The 23,707-nt window shown below is 36.1% G+C and overlaps 1 protein-coding gene and 2 long non-coding RNA genes across 7 annotated transcripts; 1 reads left to right on the top strand and 2 right to left on the bottom strand.

The window, feature by feature from the left end:
• Positions 1-1,977: 1,977 nt before the first annotated feature.
• LOC143208103 (uncharacterized) lies at positions 1,978-13,583 on the bottom strand. 3 transcript variants are annotated; one of them, XM_076422186.1, is made up of 5 exons: positions 13,092-13,583; positions 10,345-10,618; positions 8,084-8,182; positions 2,531-2,709; positions 1,978-2,309 (listed from the first exon to the last, which is right to left on the bottom strand). In XM_076422186.1, the coding sequence occupies exons 2-5, from the start codon at positions 10,594-10,596 to the stop codon at positions 2,183-2,185; spliced, it is 657 nt and encodes a 218-aa protein (XP_076278301.1). In that variant the 5' UTR covers positions 10,597-10,618; positions 13,092-13,583; the 3' UTR covers positions 1,978-2,182. The 3 variants fall into 3 exon arrangements, with proteins under 3 accessions (XP_076278301.1, XP_076278300.1, XP_076278302.1); XM_076422185.1 differs by having other exon boundaries at positions 2,065-2,309; positions 12,897-13,574; XM_076422187.1 differs by having other exon boundaries at positions 2,169-2,309; positions 2,504-2,709; positions 12,897-13,564.
• Positions 13,584-14,329: 746 nt separating this feature from the next.
• Positions 14,330-15,847, top strand: LOC143207818 (uncharacterized). 2 transcript variants are annotated; one of them, XR_013008765.1, is made up of 4 exons: positions 14,330-14,712; positions 15,086-15,308; positions 15,373-15,684; positions 15,767-15,847. It is a non-coding gene; the product is annotated as an uncharacterized LOC143207818 (long non-coding RNA). The 2 variants fall into 2 exon arrangements; XR_013008764.1 differs by having other exon boundaries at positions 14,334-14,712.
• Positions 15,848-18,780: 2,933 nt separating this feature from the next.
• Positions 18,781-22,694, bottom strand: LOC143208107 (uncharacterized). Of its 2 annotated transcripts, XR_013008846.1 has the most exons (4): positions 22,135-22,694; positions 21,539-21,761; positions 21,163-21,474; positions 18,781-21,080 (listed from the first exon to the last, which is right to left on the bottom strand). It is a non-coding gene; the product is annotated as an uncharacterized LOC143208107 (long non-coding RNA). The 2 variants fall into 2 exon arrangements; XR_013008845.1 differs by lacking the exon at positions 22,135-22,694 and having other exon boundaries at positions 21,539-21,998.
• Between the last annotated feature and the right edge of the window lie 1,013 nt (positions 22,695-23,707).

Below are 23,707 nucleotides of genomic sequence, written 5' to 3'. Positions count from 1 at the left end.
ATCCCGCAGGCTAGTCGAGAAAAACACGTGCGAGAGGATGCATCCCGCAGGCTAGTCGAGTAAAAACACGTGCGAGAGGATGCATCCCGCAGGCTAGTCGAGCAAAAACACGTGCGAGAGGATGAGAGGCCTTCACTCACCTAACCTGCGCACTGCTGCGCACCCGCTGTCCTTACATGGACTTCGCGAAGGGGGAGTGAAGCTCCCCCTACGATTTACTCGAAACAAGGAACCGCAGCGACGGCGGCTGCGTTTCCCCCCTCCCGGGGTCACCCGATGGGATGTCGAGTTCCAGCTCGACGCCCCGATGACCCAAGAGATGGCGCATCAAGGATGTTACTCCCTCCGGTGGTGCGGACGAGGGGATCCCGGTTCCCGGTAAGGCGCATCTTAGTTTTAATTTAGGAATCCCGACTGCACTTCCTCGTTTCGGAATGTTATCGACTTTCCGTTCGATACCGGTCACAGAGACGCGCGACGTATACGATCGGAGGAATAGATAACGAGAGAGTGTGAGCAAGTGAGAGTTCGATGAACAGCTGGCCGTTGACAACAACAGTCGCACGCCGGATTCGCGGATCGTCGGAGCGATTAGCCAATCGTAGATCTGCTCTATTTCGGTCGATAATCGACCTGCTTCGACGCCCGACGGTGCTGGCATCTGATCTGCGAGCTGCTCATCGACTCTCTATCGCGGTGACGTAAGAAGCAGCCAATCAGCGCTCGCACGGTGTCGGCGCATTCAGCCAATCCCAAACACCCAATAGTGACAAAAAAAATAAAAATTTTAATGTAACAAGTTCAATTTTACTAAATGCAATATATTAAATACTATTAATCTCATCAAAATGAGTTGCCTGTATATACAATAATGTATTTGTCATGGCCATGAATAAATAATCTATAACCTGAATAAGAACAAATTTTTATTCATATTCAATGACGACAAAATAAAGGAAATACAAAACGTAGGTATATGTTAAAATAATATAATAATAACATAAAACAATTCAGCATATTTTATAAAGTAATTGTTGTCGTTTTTTCATTTACAAACGCATCTATTATATCGTCAAAATTTAATGTTTTGGCAACATCTTTTTCAATTCATATTATAGACATGTTTGTTAATCGGTCTTGTCCAATAGAATAACGTAGGTACGATTTTACAATTTTTAATTTTTTAATTGTTATGAAAATCCTTAATTCTACGGCTAGATTTGGATACGTGTTTCGTAATGAGAGTTCGTAATTGTTTTGCAAGATTTGAAAAGCATCCAAGCGACCCTCAACCGGGTCGGTATTCTTTGTTTTGAGCCCCAAACCCAGTTGCGCCCGTGGCGGGCGCCTCTTTCGCCACGCCCTCGTTACGGCACTGTGTACAACTTACCTTTGTATTAACAATAATTGGAGATGAAAGTACATACCTGACTCTTCAATATCCATGTAGAAAACTTGGAAAACTTAAATCGATGAAAATAGAATGACAGCAAGTACGTCGTCAACAATACTGACGCAATTAACTGATATTGGCCAACCGAAAGATTACTTTACTTTGCACAGGTGCACCAACTACTGTGTGTTGCGTTAACAAAAAAAATTCTCACGCTGCATTGTAGGCTGTTTCTTGGAGTACGTTATAATGGTATTTGTCACTAGTTTACAGAAAATTTTTATTTCTATTTTTGTCGCCGTAATTTAAGCATTTGACCTTATGTGCGCTGGCGGACCCGAATATCATATTCGAATCGTTAACAAATTTGTAAGAGCTGGTGCTCCGGATAGACTGATTGCAACAGACTGATATTATATCGCGTTTTGTATTGGATAATGACAACGAGGTCGTAAACGCGAATTGTATTCAACTTGAGAGAATATACCATCCTTTTATCAGATATCGCTCTCGAACATTCAATACTCCGTCCATACTTTTCGCTACCCATTGCATGGAGGCTCGGACCTCCACTTAAGCGAATAAAGCATATTAAATATCATCAGGTAGTAATCGGCCCTTCTGCCAATCAGGCAAACTGTAGGGAAGTGCTCAAAGATTGTCTAGACAAAATAAACGGTTACAACAGTTACAAAGTAATACAATTTATTATAAATATTTAGTTTGCGTGTGGATGGATCTTGTAATATGTATATACAAAATTTAAAACATGTGAAAATATGTCTTCGTCTATTTGTTAATTTGATCCCTGTCGCATATGAATTTGTAGATGAACCAATCTGATACTTCAGGATTTGCAAAGGTGATCCTTTTTTTCTTGCATTTCCAGAATGTCCACAACTGCTTTCTTGGTTCCCTAGATATTATAATTATTCGTTAACTTGAAAACATAACCAGAAGATTAATTATATATTAGACTTATATTAATCTTTCTTGTTCTATTATGTTTTATTAAAATATATTTTTGATTATTTTTATATGTAAATGTAATGCTCTAAATACATTCAAATTCTAAATTTAAGGAAATCTAGAATGTTGGAAGTATCTTACAAAACTAAAACATCACTGGTATACTACTTGGTCCAAATGTCCAAAATCGCATCTAGCGACTCCGTTGCATCGAGCATCCAAACAAATGACAATACCGACATGCAAAACGCCATGTGTGTTGCAGCACTTTCTTTCTCCATATAATAAGCAAAGTCAGTTAAAATAGAATAGCGGCTCATGCCCAACGTTCCATTTAGCCGAATTAACTGCAAGATAATTTCAGTGTAATGTATTTAATAAAATCATGATTATATTGCATATATTTATAATGACGCAAATATTTTATACTAATTCAAAAAGTAGAAATACAAGAGAAACACACAGTCGAATAAGATCGATGTAAGCGTTCTCAAATCATATTCAATTTTGTAGAGATCGTGTTGATGTTCGTATAATCTTTAACACTATAAAAAAATGTTTGCAAACTTTCACCCCTAAGTTAACATATTGCGAGAGTAGGAATGAAAGAACCATCCAATAATAATACACAATAGTATACATGTGATAAATGATTACTTTCATAAGTGTGTGCGATTGTATCTACAAGGTGAATCATTTAAGGGTGTAGATCCGGATTTGACCTCGAAATTAGTTTGAGCTACGTCCAGTAGGGGAGCTGGGTACATTTTCTACAGTTGAATCGTCGAGCAGCACTAGGGTGGTCTAAAGCTATACTTGTGAAAATTTTTTATCGAGATACAAAGCACCGCACTCCCCAGAATTGTTCCTTTAGGTGAGAAAAAAATTTGTGCAAAGTTTGAGATCGATCGAAAAAAAGGATCACGTACCTCAAAGCGACTGAAAATTTTGAAAATTGTGAAATTCACCTCAACTATGGAACATGGCACATCGTTGGATTTGTCTTTTTTTCTCAATAGGAATATGGAAAAATTATATGACTTCCTTTAAATAATAATAACAATGACCTTGACATTTCAAAAATATGATTTCCAAAAAATTTTTTTATTTTGCCATTATATTTACCTTATTGAACAATGCAAATTTCTCTGACATTTTTTCGTACAATCATAAATAACAGAGATATTTAAACATTTCCATGTATTACATTTTATTTATACCTGAGCCCCCACGAAGATTACGTCAATATAGTTTAGCACTGCACGCTTTTATTTATAGTGACTATGTCTAAAAAAATTATTTTCTCCTTTTTAGTGCATTTTAATATAAGCGTGTTTTTTAAAAAGCTTTTTTTCGTTTACGAGGCGCAATTTGCATTATTCGATAGATAGATAGCTGACTAGACCGATATTTTATCTAGCGTCTTTAACTACTGTGTCTATAGTATCGCGAACTGAGAAGGCGGATCCCGCACCCTTGCAATCCTGGAAAAATACATGTGTATTTCAATATACATACGTGAAATAGTACACGTGTACTTAAACTGGCACGTATTCAGGTACAGTGACTCGAATTAATATTCGGACGCTCTAAAAAGACGACAACTTTTTTCATATCATATTGTACGATTTAAACTTTTTTGGGAAGCTAGAGCACCGACGAGATACTATTAAAGACTGCCAGCCCTTGTGTTATTCAGCGGGACAGTAACCGGGTGCCACCGACGAGATACTATTAAAGACTGCCAGCCTTATGGGAGTTCGTGTCGCATGAATATGTCGGTATTAATTACGCCATCTAGAATATATTCTGGCTCCATCCAGAAAAGTAGAAGGCCATCGACGGCATTTTGTCGGTGAAGAAGACCACTGAGGAGATTCTTGTCGCGATGCATCGGTGAGAATGCGAATTATCACGAAACCATATCGATTATTATTAAATGTTACATTCTCCGCCATATTTCAGACGACATTTTGGCATTATTGTGGCACTATTTAGAATTTAGAACTTTTAGCGATGTGATATATCAGATCACTGTAACTTTCACGTTATCCCCGCGCCCGGTTACCCGTCCCGCTGAATAACACAGGGGCTGGCAGTCTTTAATAGTATCTCGTCGGTGGTTCCACCATCGACGAGATATTCGTCAAGTTGAAGAAGAATGATGTAGTAGAATGCTGACATTACCCATTTTGTAATTGCCTTATAATACTATATATAATTCTCTTATTGCATTCTTATTTTCCTGGGCAATGCTGGCTCGCGGCACAGATGTGGGTGTTTCTTTCCTTCTCCTGCTCAGAGCCTTCTCCTGCTCCTTGTCCTGCAACATCTGTTCCGCGAGCCAGCGTCGCCCAGGCCTGACCTACAGGATGTTGAAAACATTTTTTCAACTAGAGGGTTATTGTTGCTCGCTCTCTTCGCTCGCTTGCGAGTAGGGTTGTTTTTGCTCGCTCGCTTCGCAAGCTCGCGGATAGGACTGCTCTTGCGAAAGGGTTAGTGGTACGCATGGCTAGTAGTACCTATAGCTATTAATGTTTATTTTTTTATTTGGTGTGTGACTCTCCACGAGCCACACAAAGAACTTCCCGATTCGTTAGTTGCAGTATATTATTATCGTTATTAAGTGTACGTTTTAAGAAGATTATACGTTTTCAGGGAAATTCAATAGTTTTCTACTTATCAAAATGTTTGCTATATGGCGTCGCATTAAACGAACATCGCAGTCTCATTGCTCGCTTGGTTCCTTGTTATAGCATACTAATGTTGCAAAATAAATTGTCTTAATTAGTTTTTCGAAAACGATACAACTCCTCATTATCCGGGTTTGCAGTATTGGTCTTGGTTTTCTTCGATACTGTTAATTTAAATTGTCCCAAAATATATAAACCGCGCTCAATTTTGAAACTCTGCTCAGTGCTACATACAACTTTTATGAATCGTAATCGCTTCAGCAGGAACCACTGGAAATTGACTACGTGTGATTTGATATTTTTCCTCACTCGACATATGAACTTGATTCGATATTTTTATTATTGGTGTTAAATTTTGATAAATATTTTCATTTTTCATATAATCACGATAACGAGTTATTACTTTCACTCCTACTCTGGCCAATTGAAAATCTAACCACAATATAGACGGAATTTTAGTATTTTCTTGAAAAGTAATAAATTTTAATATTCCGTACGTGTGCTCCATTAACCAATCCGTTTTCAACATCAATGTTATTAATAACTATCATATAGTTTATATTAATTTTCAATTTAGTCTCAGTTAATAATTCGTTTTGAACTGATTGTTTTTTTACAGATTGTAATATAAATTTTTTTTTGTACTTTCATCGATATTCTTTGAAACTGTATTCTCGGGAGTAGAGATGATTAACTCACTCTTGCATTGGGATAATTTTCGATTATTGTAAGCGGAAACATTAGCGTAAGGTACAAAAAAAAATTTTTTTAAATTTTAAAAAAATGAAAAAAAAAATTTTTTGTGTAATTACGTTTGTTTCTTCGATGGAAACTTTCCGTTCTCTCGTATAAATTGCATTGTAGAATCAACTCCTTTCGAAAAAAACTACTTGACCAATATGGACCAAAATCTAATCATCTCTAAGTTACGACGGGGCACATTGATTGCATCATTCATCATTCTGATCGCGTTGTTACTTTTTTAGAAAACGTTAACGAAAAATTTGATCACATAGAAACAGACATACGCACACACACACACACACACATACGAACATTTTGCTGAAAATAGTCTAAAATGACTGCAATGACCATGAAACGTGAAGATCTGCTAAAAAATCGATTTTCGATTTTCGGGGTCATTACAATAACTTCCCTATAAAATCGGGAAGTTAAAAATTAACGACAAGACATTTATCTGGGAAGAGGAGGGCGGACTGAAGCAGGTAAATTTTTGGAGCAGGTCAAGTTCGGTGAACCTCTAAGCCATTGGAGGATCACTGAACTTGGAAGGACAACGAAAACACGGCAAAAGGCAGTACTAACACTCGCTCCTCACGCGTATGCGGATGCAGACATGCGAGGAGAGGGGGTACGCAGAACTGGGAAAGAAGTAAGAAATCAAAGAGGGAGGGACACAATTAAAGTCGGATACTGGAATGTAGCAGGATTATACAACAAAGACAAACAGTTTTGGGATTTTTTAAAAGAATTCGATGTAATAGGATTAGTAGAAACATGGGTGGAGGAGAAAAAATGGGATGGACTGAAGGACAAATTGCCACAGGAATTCTCATGGAAATGCAAATATGCCACCAGAGAGAAAAGGAAGGAAAGAGCGATAGGCGGAATTATCACAGGTATAAGAAAAGGGATAGAAGAGGAAGAAGGGAACGGGGGAACAGAACACATCCAAGAGAGACGGATAAAGATACATAACGAAAAATGGAGAATAATAACAGTCTACAGCGGGGATATGAAGAAGACGAAAGAAGAGTTAAACCAGATAATAGAGGGGATGGAGGTGGAGAAACTAATAATCGGTGGAGATTTCAATGCAAGAATCGGTCGAGAGGGTGGAGATATTAGTGTAGAAGAAAAGCATGGCGCTAGGAGATCAAAAGATAAAGTAGTAAATACGGAGGGGAAGTTATTATTGGAGATAATTGAGGAAAGAGGATGGAATATTCTAAATGGGAACACAGAGGGAGACGAAGAAGGGGAGTACACATATACGGGGCCGAGAGGGAGCACGGTAATTGATTATATAATAACAAATGTAGAGGTGAAAGAAGATAGTACACCATATTTTTCTTTGAAATAGTGTCCAAAAATCAGTTAAAAATTTAAAATGATACACCATTTATCAATGGAAAGCCATCAAAAAGATGGTGTAAATTATAAATCTTTTTAAGCCGACATCCTAGGATAGCATATTCTTATATTTAATATTAAATAGTTGTGTACTTAAAAATTATTAAATACATAACGCTTGAAAAGCATAGTTCATGAGTTTTGTTATGAAATATTTATACAAAAAAATATCTGATTAAAAATTAGTTCCTTACATAATGAGAAATTAGTTTCCAGTTATGTATTTTAGATGGACGAAAATCAGTTCCTTGCCGGATCAAAGTTACCTTATTATTCTATAGCTTATAAATAACAAAATTATACTTATTTTCAATTGTTTTAAAATTTTCTCCTTGAAGGTCAAACGTAAAATCTATTAGTAGCAAAAAATTCACCGCCTTATTACGTTAAAAGTCAATGTTATAAGGATATGAGTACAGCTACTGTGAGTACTTGATCGACTGCTAAGTGCAATATCATCAAAAGTGCCGCACTCTTCCCTAGTATCACTCATACCCTTAAGCGGTGAGCCCTCTAAACTAATAAAAAAATAGTTCTTTAACGGGACATGGATGTAGGAGCAATTGGGATAGTAACTACTCAGACTGCGGTGTAATGTACAGGCTACTGCGACCTTCTTTCTGAAAGAAGACACCTAAGATAGACTCATAGTTATAATAAAGTCCATTTTATTTCTGTTACTTCAATCTCGCAACATAGTAGTGGAGTGGTTAATTGTTATAAAAATAAGTGTATTTTAGGCATTTCCTTTCGTAAAATCATTTATCGTTTCCTTTAAAACCATATTTAATCTAATTAATTTCCCACATTTTCACTTTTTAAAGTCATATGAAATTTATTAAATAAATCGGTCATTATTTTTATACTGACTTACCCATTTACTTGATTCTTGTGTTAAACAATAAATGACATGCATAAACGGAACCCAAACAGCACGAGTCGCTAGATTCGTAGTCAAGACAGCCACCAACATCTATCCAAATATAAAAGTAGAAATACAACAGTTATAGCCAGAAACCAAAAATAATAGTTATGATGGAAAAATTTTCAGATATATCCATAACGAAATGTTAATTTTTATACAGATGGAAGTCAAGTGTTAGTAAATTTGGCAGAAATTTTTCGAAGAACGAAGCAATTAAAAAATTGTAAGATTTATCTGTTATTGTTACCATTATGAACAATTAAAATTTTTCTGATCATTAGAACTCTGTAACAGTTCTCGTTCGGGATCGCGAGTAAATCGTGATATATCGTCCTCGGCCGTTGTAGCTCGTCGTGCCAGGGTCGAATTATGAACGAGGACGGGATCGGGATCGGAAGACGTGGTGCACGGGGTGAAATAACGACTCTCGGTGTATTTGTGGTAAAACCTCGCTGTGCTTGTTCCGCGGAGCTAGTGGGTCATGGTGTCGGAGATAACAGTGATCGCGGCGTCGGAGACAATAGAGATCGCGATGTCGGAGAAGCGGAGATCGCGGTGTCGGAAGAAACGGATATCGCGACGTCGGAGATAGCGGAGATCGCGGTATCGAAAGGAACGGAGATCGCGATGTCGGAGATAACGGAGTTCGCGATAACGGAAATCGCGAGGTCGGGTGTTACGGTGATCGCGGCGTCCGGGATATCATCTATTGCGGTGACGTCATTCGCGGCTTAGTTTCGCGTGGACCTGGTGCATACGGATTCGTACAGGCTATAACAAGGACTTTGACAGGGAAGTATCATTCTACCCGGGTCTGGAGTATCGGGATTCGGAATGTCGGTAGCGTACCGGACAGTTACGGTATCCCGAGTAGGGTTATCGGTGTCGAGGAAGGATAGCTCATCTCTTCCGTCGAGCCGACTCCGACGCGGTCGGATTTTCACGGGGCAGCGTGCCTCCGTTGCTTCGGTGCGAACGCAGTCGTCACCGGCGAGGATCAGGAATGTCGACGCGGTCGAGGTTTCAGCGGGGCAGCGTGCCTCCTCTGCTTCGGTGCGGACGCAGTCGTCACCGGCGGAAAACGGAGTGCCTCTCGACAAGGAGGAGTTCGCGCAGCGATACAAACTCGTCGCCGTAGGCCAAGGATTAGGATGGTGTTCACCTAGGATATACTTACGTAGTCATCAATTTCAGCAGGTAGTTCTCAAGCGATCGTCGCGGACGGAATGAGATACCGACTCGTGGACGTTGCGCCTTTTATAGGCCTAAGTGGGTGGTGAGGAGGTGAGGTGCGGTAGGGTGTTCGGGGTGACGTACGGTTTCCGTTTCCCGCCAGATTTACCGTAATTCGGCATCCGGTTCCCGCCAAATGTAGTTTCTAGGTGGGGGAAACGCGCGGAGGTGTCGGTATGGACTCGGCGGATTGTAGACGCGGGGTACCGCGGTGAGGGGCGACTCTATTCGGTAGCGGGGAGCCGGCGGTTCGCTACTCGGTGTGTTGCCAGCGCGGTTCGGCTTCGGTCGGACTCGCCCGGCTAGATTCGGTGCGCGGACTAGTAACAGGCCTGCGTATGACAGGTCTGTTACAACTCTTTAGCCACATCTTATAGAATTTTGATTATACTAATTAGTAGTAATAGATCTAGTAGTAATAGATCTAGTGTTTCTTGTATAAAGTAATAAGTATCATTTTCAATTAGTCCTTTAGCGAGAATAAAAATATTTTATTTAAAATTTATTTAACATTAAAAATGTATTTTCCATGAAAAAAAAACAATAAAAAATAATTTACCACGAAGGGATTCGAACCAGGGCCTGCGGCGTAACAGTCCAGTTCGCTGCTGTTACGCCACACCATTGCTTGATAAAAATCTGAACCAAACTGATATTTTACGATTATGAAACTTTAATTGCAAATATCTCGAAAACTATTGAGTGTCTGCCCCTATAATGGGGTATTTTCGTAATCAGGGGAACGAGATCTATAACTCTGTACAGTTTCAACTAAATCTGTGAGGCGAAGGATTTGCATTCTCCTTGTAAGCCATGAGTTTCAAAAATTGTTTTAATCTTAACATGTTATTTACAATTTTGCACATGACATCCATCGATAAAAAAAAGGAATATGCTGATTATTTATGAATTAAAAATTATGGAAATACTACATTTGTTCATTCAACATTTTACAAAGCATTGAATATCATGCTTACTTCGTAAATATAAAGAAGTTGAATTGGTGGTTCCTTAAGTGTTCTAGGCCAAAGTTTATACTCTGCAAGAAGGCACAGCACAGAAAATGTGAAGAGCACTGATGCGTAAGACGGATCAAAAGGGGGACTGTTGTCGTCATCCAAACATAGGCCTATTATGCAAATTTGACGAAGGTGCGTATACATGCCTGCTGCCACCACTGCCACCCAATGTGGATTTACAAATCCCAGGTACTCCTTCACAAGATCCATATTCTTTTACTGAGATTTGATACTGAGAATTAAAAACGTATTATATTAAAAATACCAAATTTTTAAAATCACAATGAAAACTGTATCAAATCACTAACCAGGAGAGCCCACGGTAGTTAGGATCCGGATTTTCCTGAAACTTGCAGTATTTGAAGATGACGTATCCAAATGTAATTTAGCAAAGCAGTAGCGCGCGCTTCTCAAGATTTCCCGAGAAAATTGCATTTGAAAATCGGTTTATACGCGCGCGTTTTAAGGAGTTAAGTAGCCGTGGGCGTAGTGAGAAATGCTAGTAATCGCTAGGTTGCTGGTTCGAGTACCCCGATTCTGAAATTTTTTTCGTTTCTTGAAATTGATACCTACCTCAATTTTAAGCCTTAAAATCTATTACATATTTATAAGTTCTTTTTATTTTTTAACTAGAAAATGTATTTATGTTTTTTGTTTGTGGGCGTTGGGAAATAAATCGAACATAAAAATAAGGTACTTCGGGATTATCCCGTCGACCATTTTCGCCAAACACGAAATTATTATTATATTATTTATTTTGGAACTTGCTTTTCATTGTGATGGCGCGAGAGGTCGACGAGATAATCCCAAAGTACCAAAAATAATACAGAATGTTATATTTACTTTATTATTAAAAATTCTCTCTCTGTATTAATTAGATGCTAGAGATACCAGATGCTCTGTGATACTAGAGAGATATTTATAAATGTGAATGAAGCATGTTTTCCGCTAGAAATCCTGAAAGCGGCGTGTTCCTGTACAAACGGTACATTTACAGTATGTGGGTATCACTGTGGGTCGTCTCATACTAACACGTAATTTTTATTTATTAATAAAGAACGTGCAATAATAAAATAAATATAACACTACGTAATATTTTTGTTCGATTCTTTTTTCAATACCCACAAATAAAAAACATGCATTTTCTATTTAAAAACTAACTGTTTATTGGCAGATTTCATAAATTTAAAGGATTAAAATTGAAAAAAAGATAAAAAATATCGACAGCAAGACTCTAAAACCAGCGACCTACTGATTACCAGTTTTTCTCGCAACGCCCTCGGCTGTTACGGTTCTTATTCATAGGTTAACGCCAACAAGTAACGCGTAAACCGATTTTCAAATGCAATTTTCTCGGGAAATTTTGAGAAGCGCGCGCTACTGCTTTACTAAATCACATTTGGATACGTCATCTTCAAATACTGCAAGTTTCAGGAAAATCAGGATCCCGACTACCTTGGCCTCTCCTTTAAGATTTTAATCTTATCATAACATTTAGGTTGTGGCACTATGTACAAGTGTTCCATAGTACGGAGTACAAGAAAACTAACGTTACGGCTTCTAGGGGTGAACCTGCAACTCTGTATCAGTGGTCATTTGTAAAAAAAACTTGTCACAAAATTGTTTATAGCAAAGAAAATTATTATTAAAAGATTTTTTACGTCAACACCAAATACTCATTTAGAAGAAAAAAGGTTTGAAAGGAACCATATATCACAGAATACTTGTATAGGTATAAGTTTGTTGGATTATTATCGAGAATAATAAATGTAACATATTGAGCAGTTAAAAAATGACTCAACATTCTAAGAAGCCCTATTCTAAATAAGGACAGTTCAAAATGTGTCTGTGTGGAGTATTGTCTGACATATATGTATGTATAAAAACCTGCTACTACATTCTATCTGACTATGAAGTAGACCATAATCGTGTGTATACCTTGAGATAAATAGAATTTAGAGGAATGTTCCGGGTGTTAGACTCTACACTTTAAATTTAATTTATGTCAAGGCACTTACACGACTATGTTCTAGCTCATCGATAAGGTCAGATGAAATCGGATAGTAAACTTTTGTCTACATGTATAACTCCACACAGTTAAATTTTACGAGAACGTTATGAGCTTATACTTTGATGACTACGACAGTTTTTCTCTCCTCTTTAAAAAATGTTCTTTGTTGTAAACAATTTTATGGCAAGTTTCCTTCACAAATGTGCACCGATACAGAGGTATAGATTTACTCCTAGAAGCAGTGATCATTACTTTTATTACACCAAGTACAACATGAAACTACATTTATATATTATTAAACATTAATGTTTCTGTACCACTAAATTATGGTTTATGTCTCTAGTAGACTTATATTTTGTAGCTAATAATAATTATATGAAAAAGACCTCCGTAATTGTATTTTACATATTGTTTCAAGTGTAGAATATTTATTTCAACAAGTTTAAAGTTATAGAAAATTTCGACAACACAATGTTGCAAACTAATTATATAAGCTTACCATAAAATGCCCCTTTGTAAAACGCGAAAGTTCATTCACGCAAAAATATTGGAAGCACCAGGAATTCTATTTGAACCGTTTTCCTGCTTTTTAGAAAGGAAGTTCATTTGTGACAATTTTTCAGCTCAAAATCCATCCTCTGCTTTCGAATAGCAATTAAACGATAAAGTCGTAGTTGTTCTTGCTTTTACGTACTTTGACTATTGATTTGACATTACTGCGTATTTCTTCGTTCATCAATAAATTAGGTTATGCTTACAACTTTTGTTGTGTGGTGACAACGCAATGCAATTTGCAGTCATGGTATTGGTATATCGGACGAGATTATTTGCGCGTGCGCTATGATTGTAGTATCAGTGAAGTGAAAGTTACGCTAAAATGGGCTACCTAGCAGAGCTGGGGAAAATAGTATTTTAAATAGTAAATAGTAAATATACAGGGTAGGGCGACAACTATTAGCACTTCAGATATTTTAAAAACTATAAGTTTCACAGAAATATTTGCTGAAATGAAATTGCACAGTACGAAGGGGGCCATCCGGTGGCGATAATAGTTTTTTTGCAGATGGAGGTACTTCGGACATTTGAAGGTCACCTTCATTTTTTTAAATGGAATGAGGTATTTTTTAATACATCAATCGATGCAGCTGGACATTCGTTATAAAAAAGTACTAACCTACGTATGTCGAAAAGTTAGTAGTTCAGGAGATATTTCAATTTAAAAAACCCTAAAATACCATTACTGTCGTACTAAGACGTTAGTGTTTACTTACTTATGTAACGTCTTAGTACGACAGTAATGGTATTTTAGGGTTTTTTAAATTGAAATATCTCCTGAACTACTAACTTTTCGACATACATAGGTTAGTACTTTTTTATAACATACAGGATAACTTTGGATACAGTTCAATTTTATTAATCACTTAATCTTAAATTACGTTATGCATATCAAATAATAAACCAATTTCTTGAATCTGTATAAGAATCAAATTGTCGTTTAAGTTACATATATACACATATATATATATATATATCCCAACCAGCACACATCGTCTCATAGATGTCTGTTTCATGTCGTCGTCCCGTCTGAACGTCTATGTCCCAAAGATACGTCTTTTAGTCGCCAAAAAGATATCTTTATGGAGACGTTGTCTTCACAGCAGAGGGTGAACGTCTTTCAGCTGTCTCATTTCAGTCGTAAATGCAACGTCTCCATAAAGGATATCTTTTTGGCGACTGAGAGACATTTTCCGGAGACGTTGTTTTTCCTACGCCGCCGGTAAAGAGTGGGGTGGAGTAGGGGGATACAACTTCTAAGGAAGAACTTTTTTCTGTGCACTTTTTCGAAAAAAGAGCTCTGCATGCTAATCCGCAATAATACAGAGAGTATTTCAACGCAAAGAGCATTTGGAAAAAGTGTACAGAAAAAAAGTTCTTCCATAAAAATGTACACTTTTGTTGTTTACAAAGTTCCAAGAGCCAAATCCAAAAAAGGGCTCTGTACGGGACCCCGCAATAATGCAGAGAATATTTCAACACAAAGAGCATAAAAAAATATTGCTTCTTCGCGAAATGCGGCTTACCCGCGTGATCGAAAAAATCAAGCTGTTTCATATATTCTCTGTCAGTGTCTTTCCTGCGAGAAACATATCTGCTTCTCTGTCTTCGTAGTTCACCCCGAGTGGCGCTGTTGAAGTTACTATTTTTGGTCCGGCGCACATGGTCGACACCGGTCGACACCAGGTTTAGAGAAGTGTCTAATTGTATTAGTGTATTGTAATAGTGATAATTTATCCGACGAGTGTATATTTACAAAAGTAAGTACTTCCATTGCTGTTATTTGTTACCGTTAGTGTTTTTTGCTGATGCCCTTCCGCTATATTCGAAGTTTACTATGGGGTTGGCAAGAAAGTCAAAGAAAGTACTTTCGGTATTGTAAGGGGGTAGACTGCTTTTTCCAGGATTGCAAGGGTGCGGGATTGCAATTGATTGCAATCCTGGAAACGAGTCTACCGCCCTAATGTGTAAATAAGTGTGAAGTCAAAAAATGAACAAAAATTGGTCATATTTCCATTCCTTCATTCTATTTGCTATTTTTCTAAATATATTCTTTAATTAAATATATTTACGTCGTAATTACATATATGTTTAAATTAGTCTCTAAATTTTACCATACTTTTCAATTCTTAGAATATATACACACAAATGGAGATGCCTACAAATACATGGACCGTTGTCCAATTTTTGGCGGACGGAACGGTAGAAGCAGTGCCAAATAGTTGGCTGGAAGGCGACAAATGTTATTGGCCACCGGTACACAAATCAAAATTGAGCAACGCAATCCAACAATGTGAACTGCCTCAACCTTCGTGGGAGCACTTTTCTGTAAAGATCTTCAAAAACAGTACCTTTGGTAAGTTAAAGTAGTTACACACCATACATGTATAATTAAAATAATAATTATATAATGCTTCTAGACGGCTACACGAAGGCTAGAAGAAAAGCAAAGGAGGCCGAAGAGACCAATGACTTGTTTAATAAATACACTTAAAATAGCTGACGTTTATCTTTCATTTTCATTAAATTAACAGAATGTGATATGCTACATAACAATTTTTTATTTTAGGCAGCAGAAGTGCACAATACGGGGGGCACAACAGCTACAACTTTGCCAGGAAAGTCTAGGTATCATTATGACTGACGTGCTGGCATGGCAGTCTGCTATAGCTGATTGGGCCGGAAGGGCAAAAAACCGTTTGCAAATTATCGAACGGCCAGCCTTGTTATATGTAATTATCACCCTTATTTTAATATTATTATTATAATGATTATTCATGTGCAAATTAATAAACAAAGATATTCTTATTCAAGGTGCAGCGGAGAAAGCCAAAGTGGACGGCAGCCGCAAGAAACATGAACAAAGCGAGTGTGACCAAGTGATTTTAATTTCAATATATCTGTGGTTATCAGGAAGAACGCCGCATGTCACATATACTTTCACTTTCGATCGCTAATACTTTGACATAGGAGGTTGGTTAAATTGCATTGTTGTCTGAGCCTTCCAAACGTGTTTCCATGACTTTTTTTCTGGTAAATATGTACAGTAGCGGACAAAAGTGTAAGACCGCTCTAAAGAAGACGATAACTTTTTTAATATTTTACTATACGATTTGAACTTTTTTGGGAAACTAGAGCAATTAGTTTACTAAAGGACGCGAAAAGAAATTTTTTCAAAAATTGCAATTGATCGGAATTGTTGAAAAATACTAAAAGTTGATTGTTTATTTAAACATATCCTGAAAATTTCGTCAAAATCGGTCGACGTTGCAATGAGCTACAAACGTTTAAAGATGGTAAAAATTGCAGATTTTCGGCAATAAATCGTAAAAAACTGCAATTTCTACCATCTTTAAACGTTTGTAGCTCATTGCAACGTCGACCGATTTTTACGAAATTTTCAGGATATGTTTGATTGACACAGATCTACACAAAACGTGTTTTTTAAATTTTCAATATAGGTCCACATAAAATAATTAAAAAATCAACTTTTAGTATTTTTTCAACAATTCCGATCAATTGCAATTTTTGAAAAAATTTCTTTTCACATCCTTTAGTAAACTAATTGCTCTAGCTTCCCAAAAAAGTTCAAATCGTATAGTACAATATTAAAAAAGTTATCGTCTTCTTTAGAGCGGTCTTAAACTTTTGTCCGCTACTGTAAATCCTATACTCTAAAGTCTAAAGCTCAATGAATGCATAAACTCGAATTTTTGAAATTGTGACATGCGGCGTTTTTCCTTACAACCACAGACATTATCAGTAATATTTTATTTTCACTTTTATATTTTATTTTAATTTTTATATTTTTTAATTTTAGTATACAGGGTGAGGCGCCAGAAACAGGCCCCCTGAATAAGCATTAATCAGATATTAGTAGCTTTTTTGTAGATGGACGCGTAAAGGACATGTGAAGGTCAACTTAATTTTTTTAAATGGAATGAGGTATTTTTTAATACATCAATTATGCAGCTGGACCTATGTATGTCGAAAAGTTAATAGTTCAGGAGATATTTCAATTTAAATAACTCTAAAATACCATTACTGTCGTACTAAGACGTTACATAAGTAAGTAAACACTAACGTCTTAGTACGACAGTAATGGTATTTTAGAGTTATTTAAATTGAAATATCCCCTGAACTACTAATTTTTCGACATACATAGGTTAGTACTTTTTTATAACGAATGTCCAGCTGCAGCATTGATGTATTAAAAAATACCTCATTCCATTTAAAAAAATTAAGTTGACCTTCACATGTCCTTTACGCGTCCACCTGTAAAAAAATAATACACTACATAATGTACCCCTTCAGACCATGCAACTTCTGTATACAAAACTTTTTCGTGCAACGCATACTTTGGAAGTTATTATAGGTGTGCAAGTTGCGTGGACCACCCTGTATACTGATTCTGATGTTTCAACTGTATATTTTATTCAATTTTTATATTTTAATTTAAGTGTATTAATTTTAATGTTTTAAGTGCGTGATATTGTATTTTAATTTTAATACTTTATTTCTAATATATTAATTCTAATGTTTTAAGTGCGTGATATTTTATTCTGAATGTAGTATTTTATTTTACGCATACTTTGGAAGTTATTTATTGGTGTGCAAGTTGCGTGGACCACCCTGTATACTGATTCTGATGTTTCAACTGTATATTTTATTTCAATTTTTATATTTTAATTTAAGTGTATTAATTTTAATGTTTTAAGTGCGTGATATTGTATTTTAATTTTAATACTTTATTTCTAATATATTAATTCTAATGTTTTAAGTGCGTGATATTTTATTCTGAATGTAGTATTTTATTTTACGCATACTTTGGAAGTTATTTATTGGTGTGCAAGTTGCGTGGACCACCCTGTATACTGATTCTGATGTTTCAACTGTATATTTCATTTCAATTTTTATATTTTAATTTAAGTATATTAATTTTAATGTTTTAAGTGCGTGATATTGTATTTTAATTTTAATACTTTATTTCTAATATATATTAGAATTTAATATATTAATTTTAATGTTTTATATATATTATTTTATATATATTTTTATTTTATAAATAGTACATATATTATTATAATAAACTATTTGTTCGTTTACTTTAAACTATTATCGTAAATTGATTTTTCCCTCCCACTCCCTTTTCGCATAAATACGTCTCTCTAACAAGCTCAAGAGACTTCTGAAAGTCGCCTAAAAGATGCCCGACAGAGTCGTGGAACATGTCTCTACAATGCCTGAAACACGACTAACAGTCATTCTCAAGACCACTTTAAGACAGGCAACTTTGTAACAAACGACCTTCCGGAGCCCTTGTAGAGACTTTCCGGAGACATTCGCAGACATCTTTCAGACATTTGAATGTCTAGCGGCAGACATCTTTCTGCTATCTTTGAGCTGTATCTGTGCTGGTTGGGATATATATATATATATATATATATATATATATTCATACATTATTAAGTAACGTATTCGGTATTTAAATAAGAAATTGTCTATACCTTTCTACTACCCAACCAGCACAGATACAGCTCAAAGATAGCAGAAAGATGTCTGCCGCTAGACATTCAAATGTCTGAAAGATGTCTGCGAATGTCTCCGGAAAGTCTCTACAAGGGCTCCGGAAGGTCGTTTGTTACAAAGTTGCCTGTCTTAAAGTGGTCTTGAGAATGACTGTTAGTCGTGTTTCAGGCATTGTAGAGACATGTTCCACGACTCTGTCGGGCATCTTTTAGGCGACTTTCAGAAGTCTCTTGAGCTTGTTAGAGAGACGTATTTATGCGAAAAGGGAGTGGGAGGGAAAAATCAATTTACGATAATAGTTTAAAGTAAACGAACAAATAGTTTATTATAATAATATATGTACTATTTATAAAATAAAAATATATATAAAATAATATATATAAAACATTAAAATTAATATATTAAATTCTAATATATATTAGAAATAAAGTATTAAAATTAAAATACAATATCACGCACTTAAAACATTAAAATTAATATACTTAAATTAAAATATAAAAATTGAAATGAAATATACAGTTGAAACATCAGAATCAGTATACAGGGTGGTCCACGCAACTTGCACACCAATAAATAACTTCCAAAGTATGCGTAAAATAAAATACTACATTCAGAATAAAATATCACGCACTTAAAACATTAGAATTAATATATTAGAAATAAAGTATTAAAATTAAAATACAATATCACACACTTAAAACATTAAAATTAATACACTTAAATTAAAATATAAAAATTGAAATAAAATATACAGTTGAAACATCAGAATCAGTATACAGGGTGGTCCACGCAACTTGCACACCAATAAATAACTTCCAAAGTATGCGTAAAATAAAATACTACATTCAGAATAAAATATCACGCACTTAAAACATTAGAATTAATATATTAGAAATAAAGTATTAAAATTAAAATACAATATCACGCACTTAAAACATTAAAATTAATACACTTAAATTAAAATATAAAAATTGAATAAAATATACAGTTGAAACATCAGAATCAGTATACAGGGTGGTCCACGCAACTTGCACACCTATAATAACTTCCAAAGTATGCGTTGCACGAAAAAGTTTTGTATACAGAAGTTGCATGGTCTGAAGGGGTACATTATGTAGTGTATTATTTTTTTACAGGTGGACGCGTAAAGGACATGTGAAGGTCAACTTAATTTTTTTAAATGGAATGAGGTATTTTTTAATACATCAATGATGCAGCTGGACCTATGTATGTCGAAAAGTTAATAGTTCAGGAGATATTTCAATTTAAATAACTCTAAAATACCATTACTGTCGTACTACGACGTTACATAAGTAAGTAAACATTAACGTCTTAGTACGACAGTAATGGTATTTTAGAGTTATTTAAATTGAAATATCCCCTGAACTACTAATTTTTCGACATACATAGGTTAGTACTTTTTTATAATGAATGTCCAGCTGCATAATTGATGTATTAAAAAATACCTCATTCCATTTAAAAAAATTAAGTTGACCTTCACATGTCCTTTACGCGTCCATCTACAAAAAAGCTACTAACATCTGATTAATGCTTATTCAGGGGGCCTGTTTCTGGCGCCTCACCCTGTATACTAAAATTAAAAAATATAAAAATTAAAATAAAATATAAAAGTGAAAATAAAATATTACTGATAATGTCTGTGGTTGTAAGGAAAAACGCCGCATGTCACAATTTCAAAAATTCGAGTTTATGCATTCATTGAGCTTTAGACTTTAGAGTATAGGATTTACAGTAGCGGACAAAAGTTTAAGACCGCTCTAAAGAAGACGATAACTTTTTTAATATTGTACTATACGATTTGAACTTTTTTTGGGAAGCTAGAGCAATTAGTTTACTAAAGGATGTGAAAAGAAATTTTTTCAAAAATTGCAATTGATCGGAATCGTTGAAAAAATACTAAAAGTTTATTTTTTAATTATTTTATGTGGGCCTATATTGAAAATTTAAAAAACACGTTTTGTGTAGATCTGTGTCAATCAAACATATCCTGAAAATTTCGTAAAAATCGGTCGACGTTGCAATGAGCTACAAACGTTTAAAGATGGTAGAAATTGCAGATTTTCACGATTTATTGCCGAAAATCTGCAATTTTTACCATCTTTAAACGTTTGTAGCTCATTGCAACGTCGACCGATTTTGACGAAATTTTCAGGATATGTTTAAATAAACAATCAACTTTTAGTATTTTTTCAACAATTCCGATCAATTGCAATTTTTGAAAAAATTTCTTTTCGCGTCCTTTAGTAAACTAATTGCTCTAGTTTCCCAAAAAAGTTCAAATCGTATAGTAAAATATTAAAAAAGTTATCGTCTTCTTTAGAGCGGTCTTACACTTTTGTCCGCTACTGTACATATTTACCAGAAAAAAAGTCATGGAAACACGTTTGGAAGGCTCAGACAACAATGCAATTTAACCAACCTCCTATGTCAAAGTATTAGCGATCGAAAGTGAAAGTATATGTGACATGCGGCGTTCTTCCTGATAACCACAGATATATTGAAATTAAAATCACTTGGTCACACTCGCTTTGTTCATGTTTCTTGCGGCTGCCGTCCACTTTGGCTTTCTCCGCTGCACCTTGAATAAGAATATCTTTGTTTATTAATTTGCACATGAATAATCATTATAATAATAATATTAAAATAAGGGTGATAATTACATATAACAAGGCTGGCCGTTCGATAATTTGCAAACGGTTTTTTGCCCTTCCGGCCCAATCAGCTATAGCAGACCGCCATGCCAGCACGTCAGTCATAATGATACCTAGACTTTCCTGGCAAAGTTGTAGCTGTTGTGCCCCCCGTATTGTGCACTTCTGCTGCCTAAAATAAAAAATTGTTATGTAGCATATCACATTCTGTTAATTTAATGAAAATGAAAGATAAACGTCAGCTATTTTAAGTGTATTTATTAAACAAGTCATTGGTCTCTTCGGCCTCCTTTGCTTTTCTTCTAGCCTTCGTGTAGCCATCTAGAAGCATTATATAATTATTATTTTAATTATACATGTATGGTGTGTAACTACTTTAACTTACCAAAGGTACTGTTTTTGAAGATCTTTACAGAAAAGTGCTCCCACGAAGGTTGAGGCAGTTCACATTGTTGGATTGCGTTGCTCAATTTTGATTTGTGTACCGGTGGCCAATAACATTTGTCGCCTTCCAGCCAACTATTTGGCACCGCTTCTACCGTTCCGTCCGCCAAAAATTGGACAACGGTCCATGTATTTGTAGGCATCTCCATTTGTGTGTATATATTCTAAGAATTGAAAAGTATGGTAAAATTTAGAGACTAATTTAAACATATATGTAATTACGACGTAAATATATTTAATTAAAGAATATATTTAGAAAAATAGCAAATAGAATGAAGGAATGGAAATATGACCAATTTTTGTTCATTTTTTGACTTCACACTTATTTACACATTAGGGCAGTAGACTCGTTTCCAGGATTGCAATCAATTGCAATCCCGCACCCTTGCAATCCTGGAAAAAGCAGTCTACCCCCTTACAATACCGAAAGTACTTTCTTTGACTTTCTTGCCAACCCCATAGTAAACTTCGAATATAGCGGAAGGGCATCAGCAAAAAACACTAACGGTAACAAATAACAGCAATGGAAGTACTTACTTTTGTAAATATAAACTCGTCGGATAAATTATCACTATTACAATACACTAATACAATTAGACACTTCTCTAAACCTGGTGTCGACCGGTGTCGACCATGTGCGCCGGACCAAAAATAGTAACTTCAACAGCGCCACTCGGGGTGAACTACGAAGACAGAGAAGCAGATATGTTTCTCGCAGGAAAGACACTGACAGAGAATATATGAAACAGCTTGATTTTTTCGATCACGCGGGTAAGCCGCATTTCGCGAAGAAGCAATATTTTTTTATGCTCTTTGTGTTGAAATATTCTCTGCATTATTGCGGGGTCCCGTACAGAGCCCTTTTTTGGATTTGGCTCTTGGAACTTTGTAAACAACAAAAGTGTACATTTTTATGGAAGAACTTTTTTTCTGTACACTTTTTCCAAATGCTCTTTGCGTTGAAATACTCTCTGTATTATTGCGGATTAGCATGCAGAGCTCTTTTTTCGAAAAAGTGCACAGAAAAAAGTTCTTCCTTAGAAGCTGTATCCCCCTACTCCACCCCACTCTTTACCGGCGGCGTAGGAAAAACAACGTCTCCGGAAAATGTCTCTCAGTCGCCAAAAAGATACCCTTTATGGAGACGTTGCATTTACGACTGAAATGAGACAGCTGAAAGACGTTCACCCTCTGCTGTGAAAACAACGTCTCCATAAAGATATCTTTTTGGCGACTAAAAGACGTATCTTTGGGACATAGACGTTCAGACGGGACGACGACATGAAACAGACATCTATGAGACGATGTGTGCTGGTTGGGTATATAACTACATAAATAACACAATATTTTAACTCAAAGATGAAGAATTACTATGACTTGAGATAAAAAAGTTAGGATCACAGTCGTGATCGTGAAATAATCACGATCTACGAATTATCATTATTCATACATCATTATATTCTCTGGTATTGGTATTTAAATAAGAAATTGTCTATACCTTTCTACTAATTACATAAATAATACCATTTTTTAACACAAAGATGACGAAGTACTATGACTCGGGATAAAAAAGTTAGAATCACAGTCGTGATCGTGAAACAATCACGAGCGTGATCGTGATTCTGCGATCACTGTGATAAATCACCGTGAGTGATTTTGAACGCCATCTCTACTGATCTCTACCAATCTCTACCCAGTACCACAGCTCTGGCATCAGTGATGCCAGAATCGGGGACGCGAGGACGCTTCCCCTCCAGCACAGGTTCCCCCTCTCTGACGGACCGTCCTCGCCGTAGCTTCTGCTGCGCACGCGCTACACACGAACGTACTTCAACTCTGCCCGTGTGAGTGCATGCTCGATTGCACGCGCGCTACACACCAAGCGTACCTCTACCATGTCCGTGTGACTACCTGCTCGACCGAACGCGTCGGCGACGCGTTCCTTCGATTTTCACCAATTTTCATGTTGCCGAAGTTTCGGAAGCACGAGTCGGAAAGTCGGGATCTGGAGACGGCGCGCATTTGAATCCCGGGACGGCGCGGCGCGGCGCGGTGCACATTTTGCTATAACTTTTGATCTAAAAAAGATATCAAAGCGAAATTTGGACTA

Source organism: Lasioglossum baleicum, chromosome 4 (genome assembly GCF_051020765.1).
Source record: "Lasioglossum baleicum chromosome 4, iyLasBale1, whole genome shotgun sequence".
NCBI lineage: Eukaryota > Metazoa > Arthropoda > Insecta > Hymenoptera > Halictidae > Lasioglossum > Lasioglossum baleicum.
Note: the sequence above shows the minus strand (reverse complement) of the source record. Positions and strands in the feature narration are given on the sequence as shown.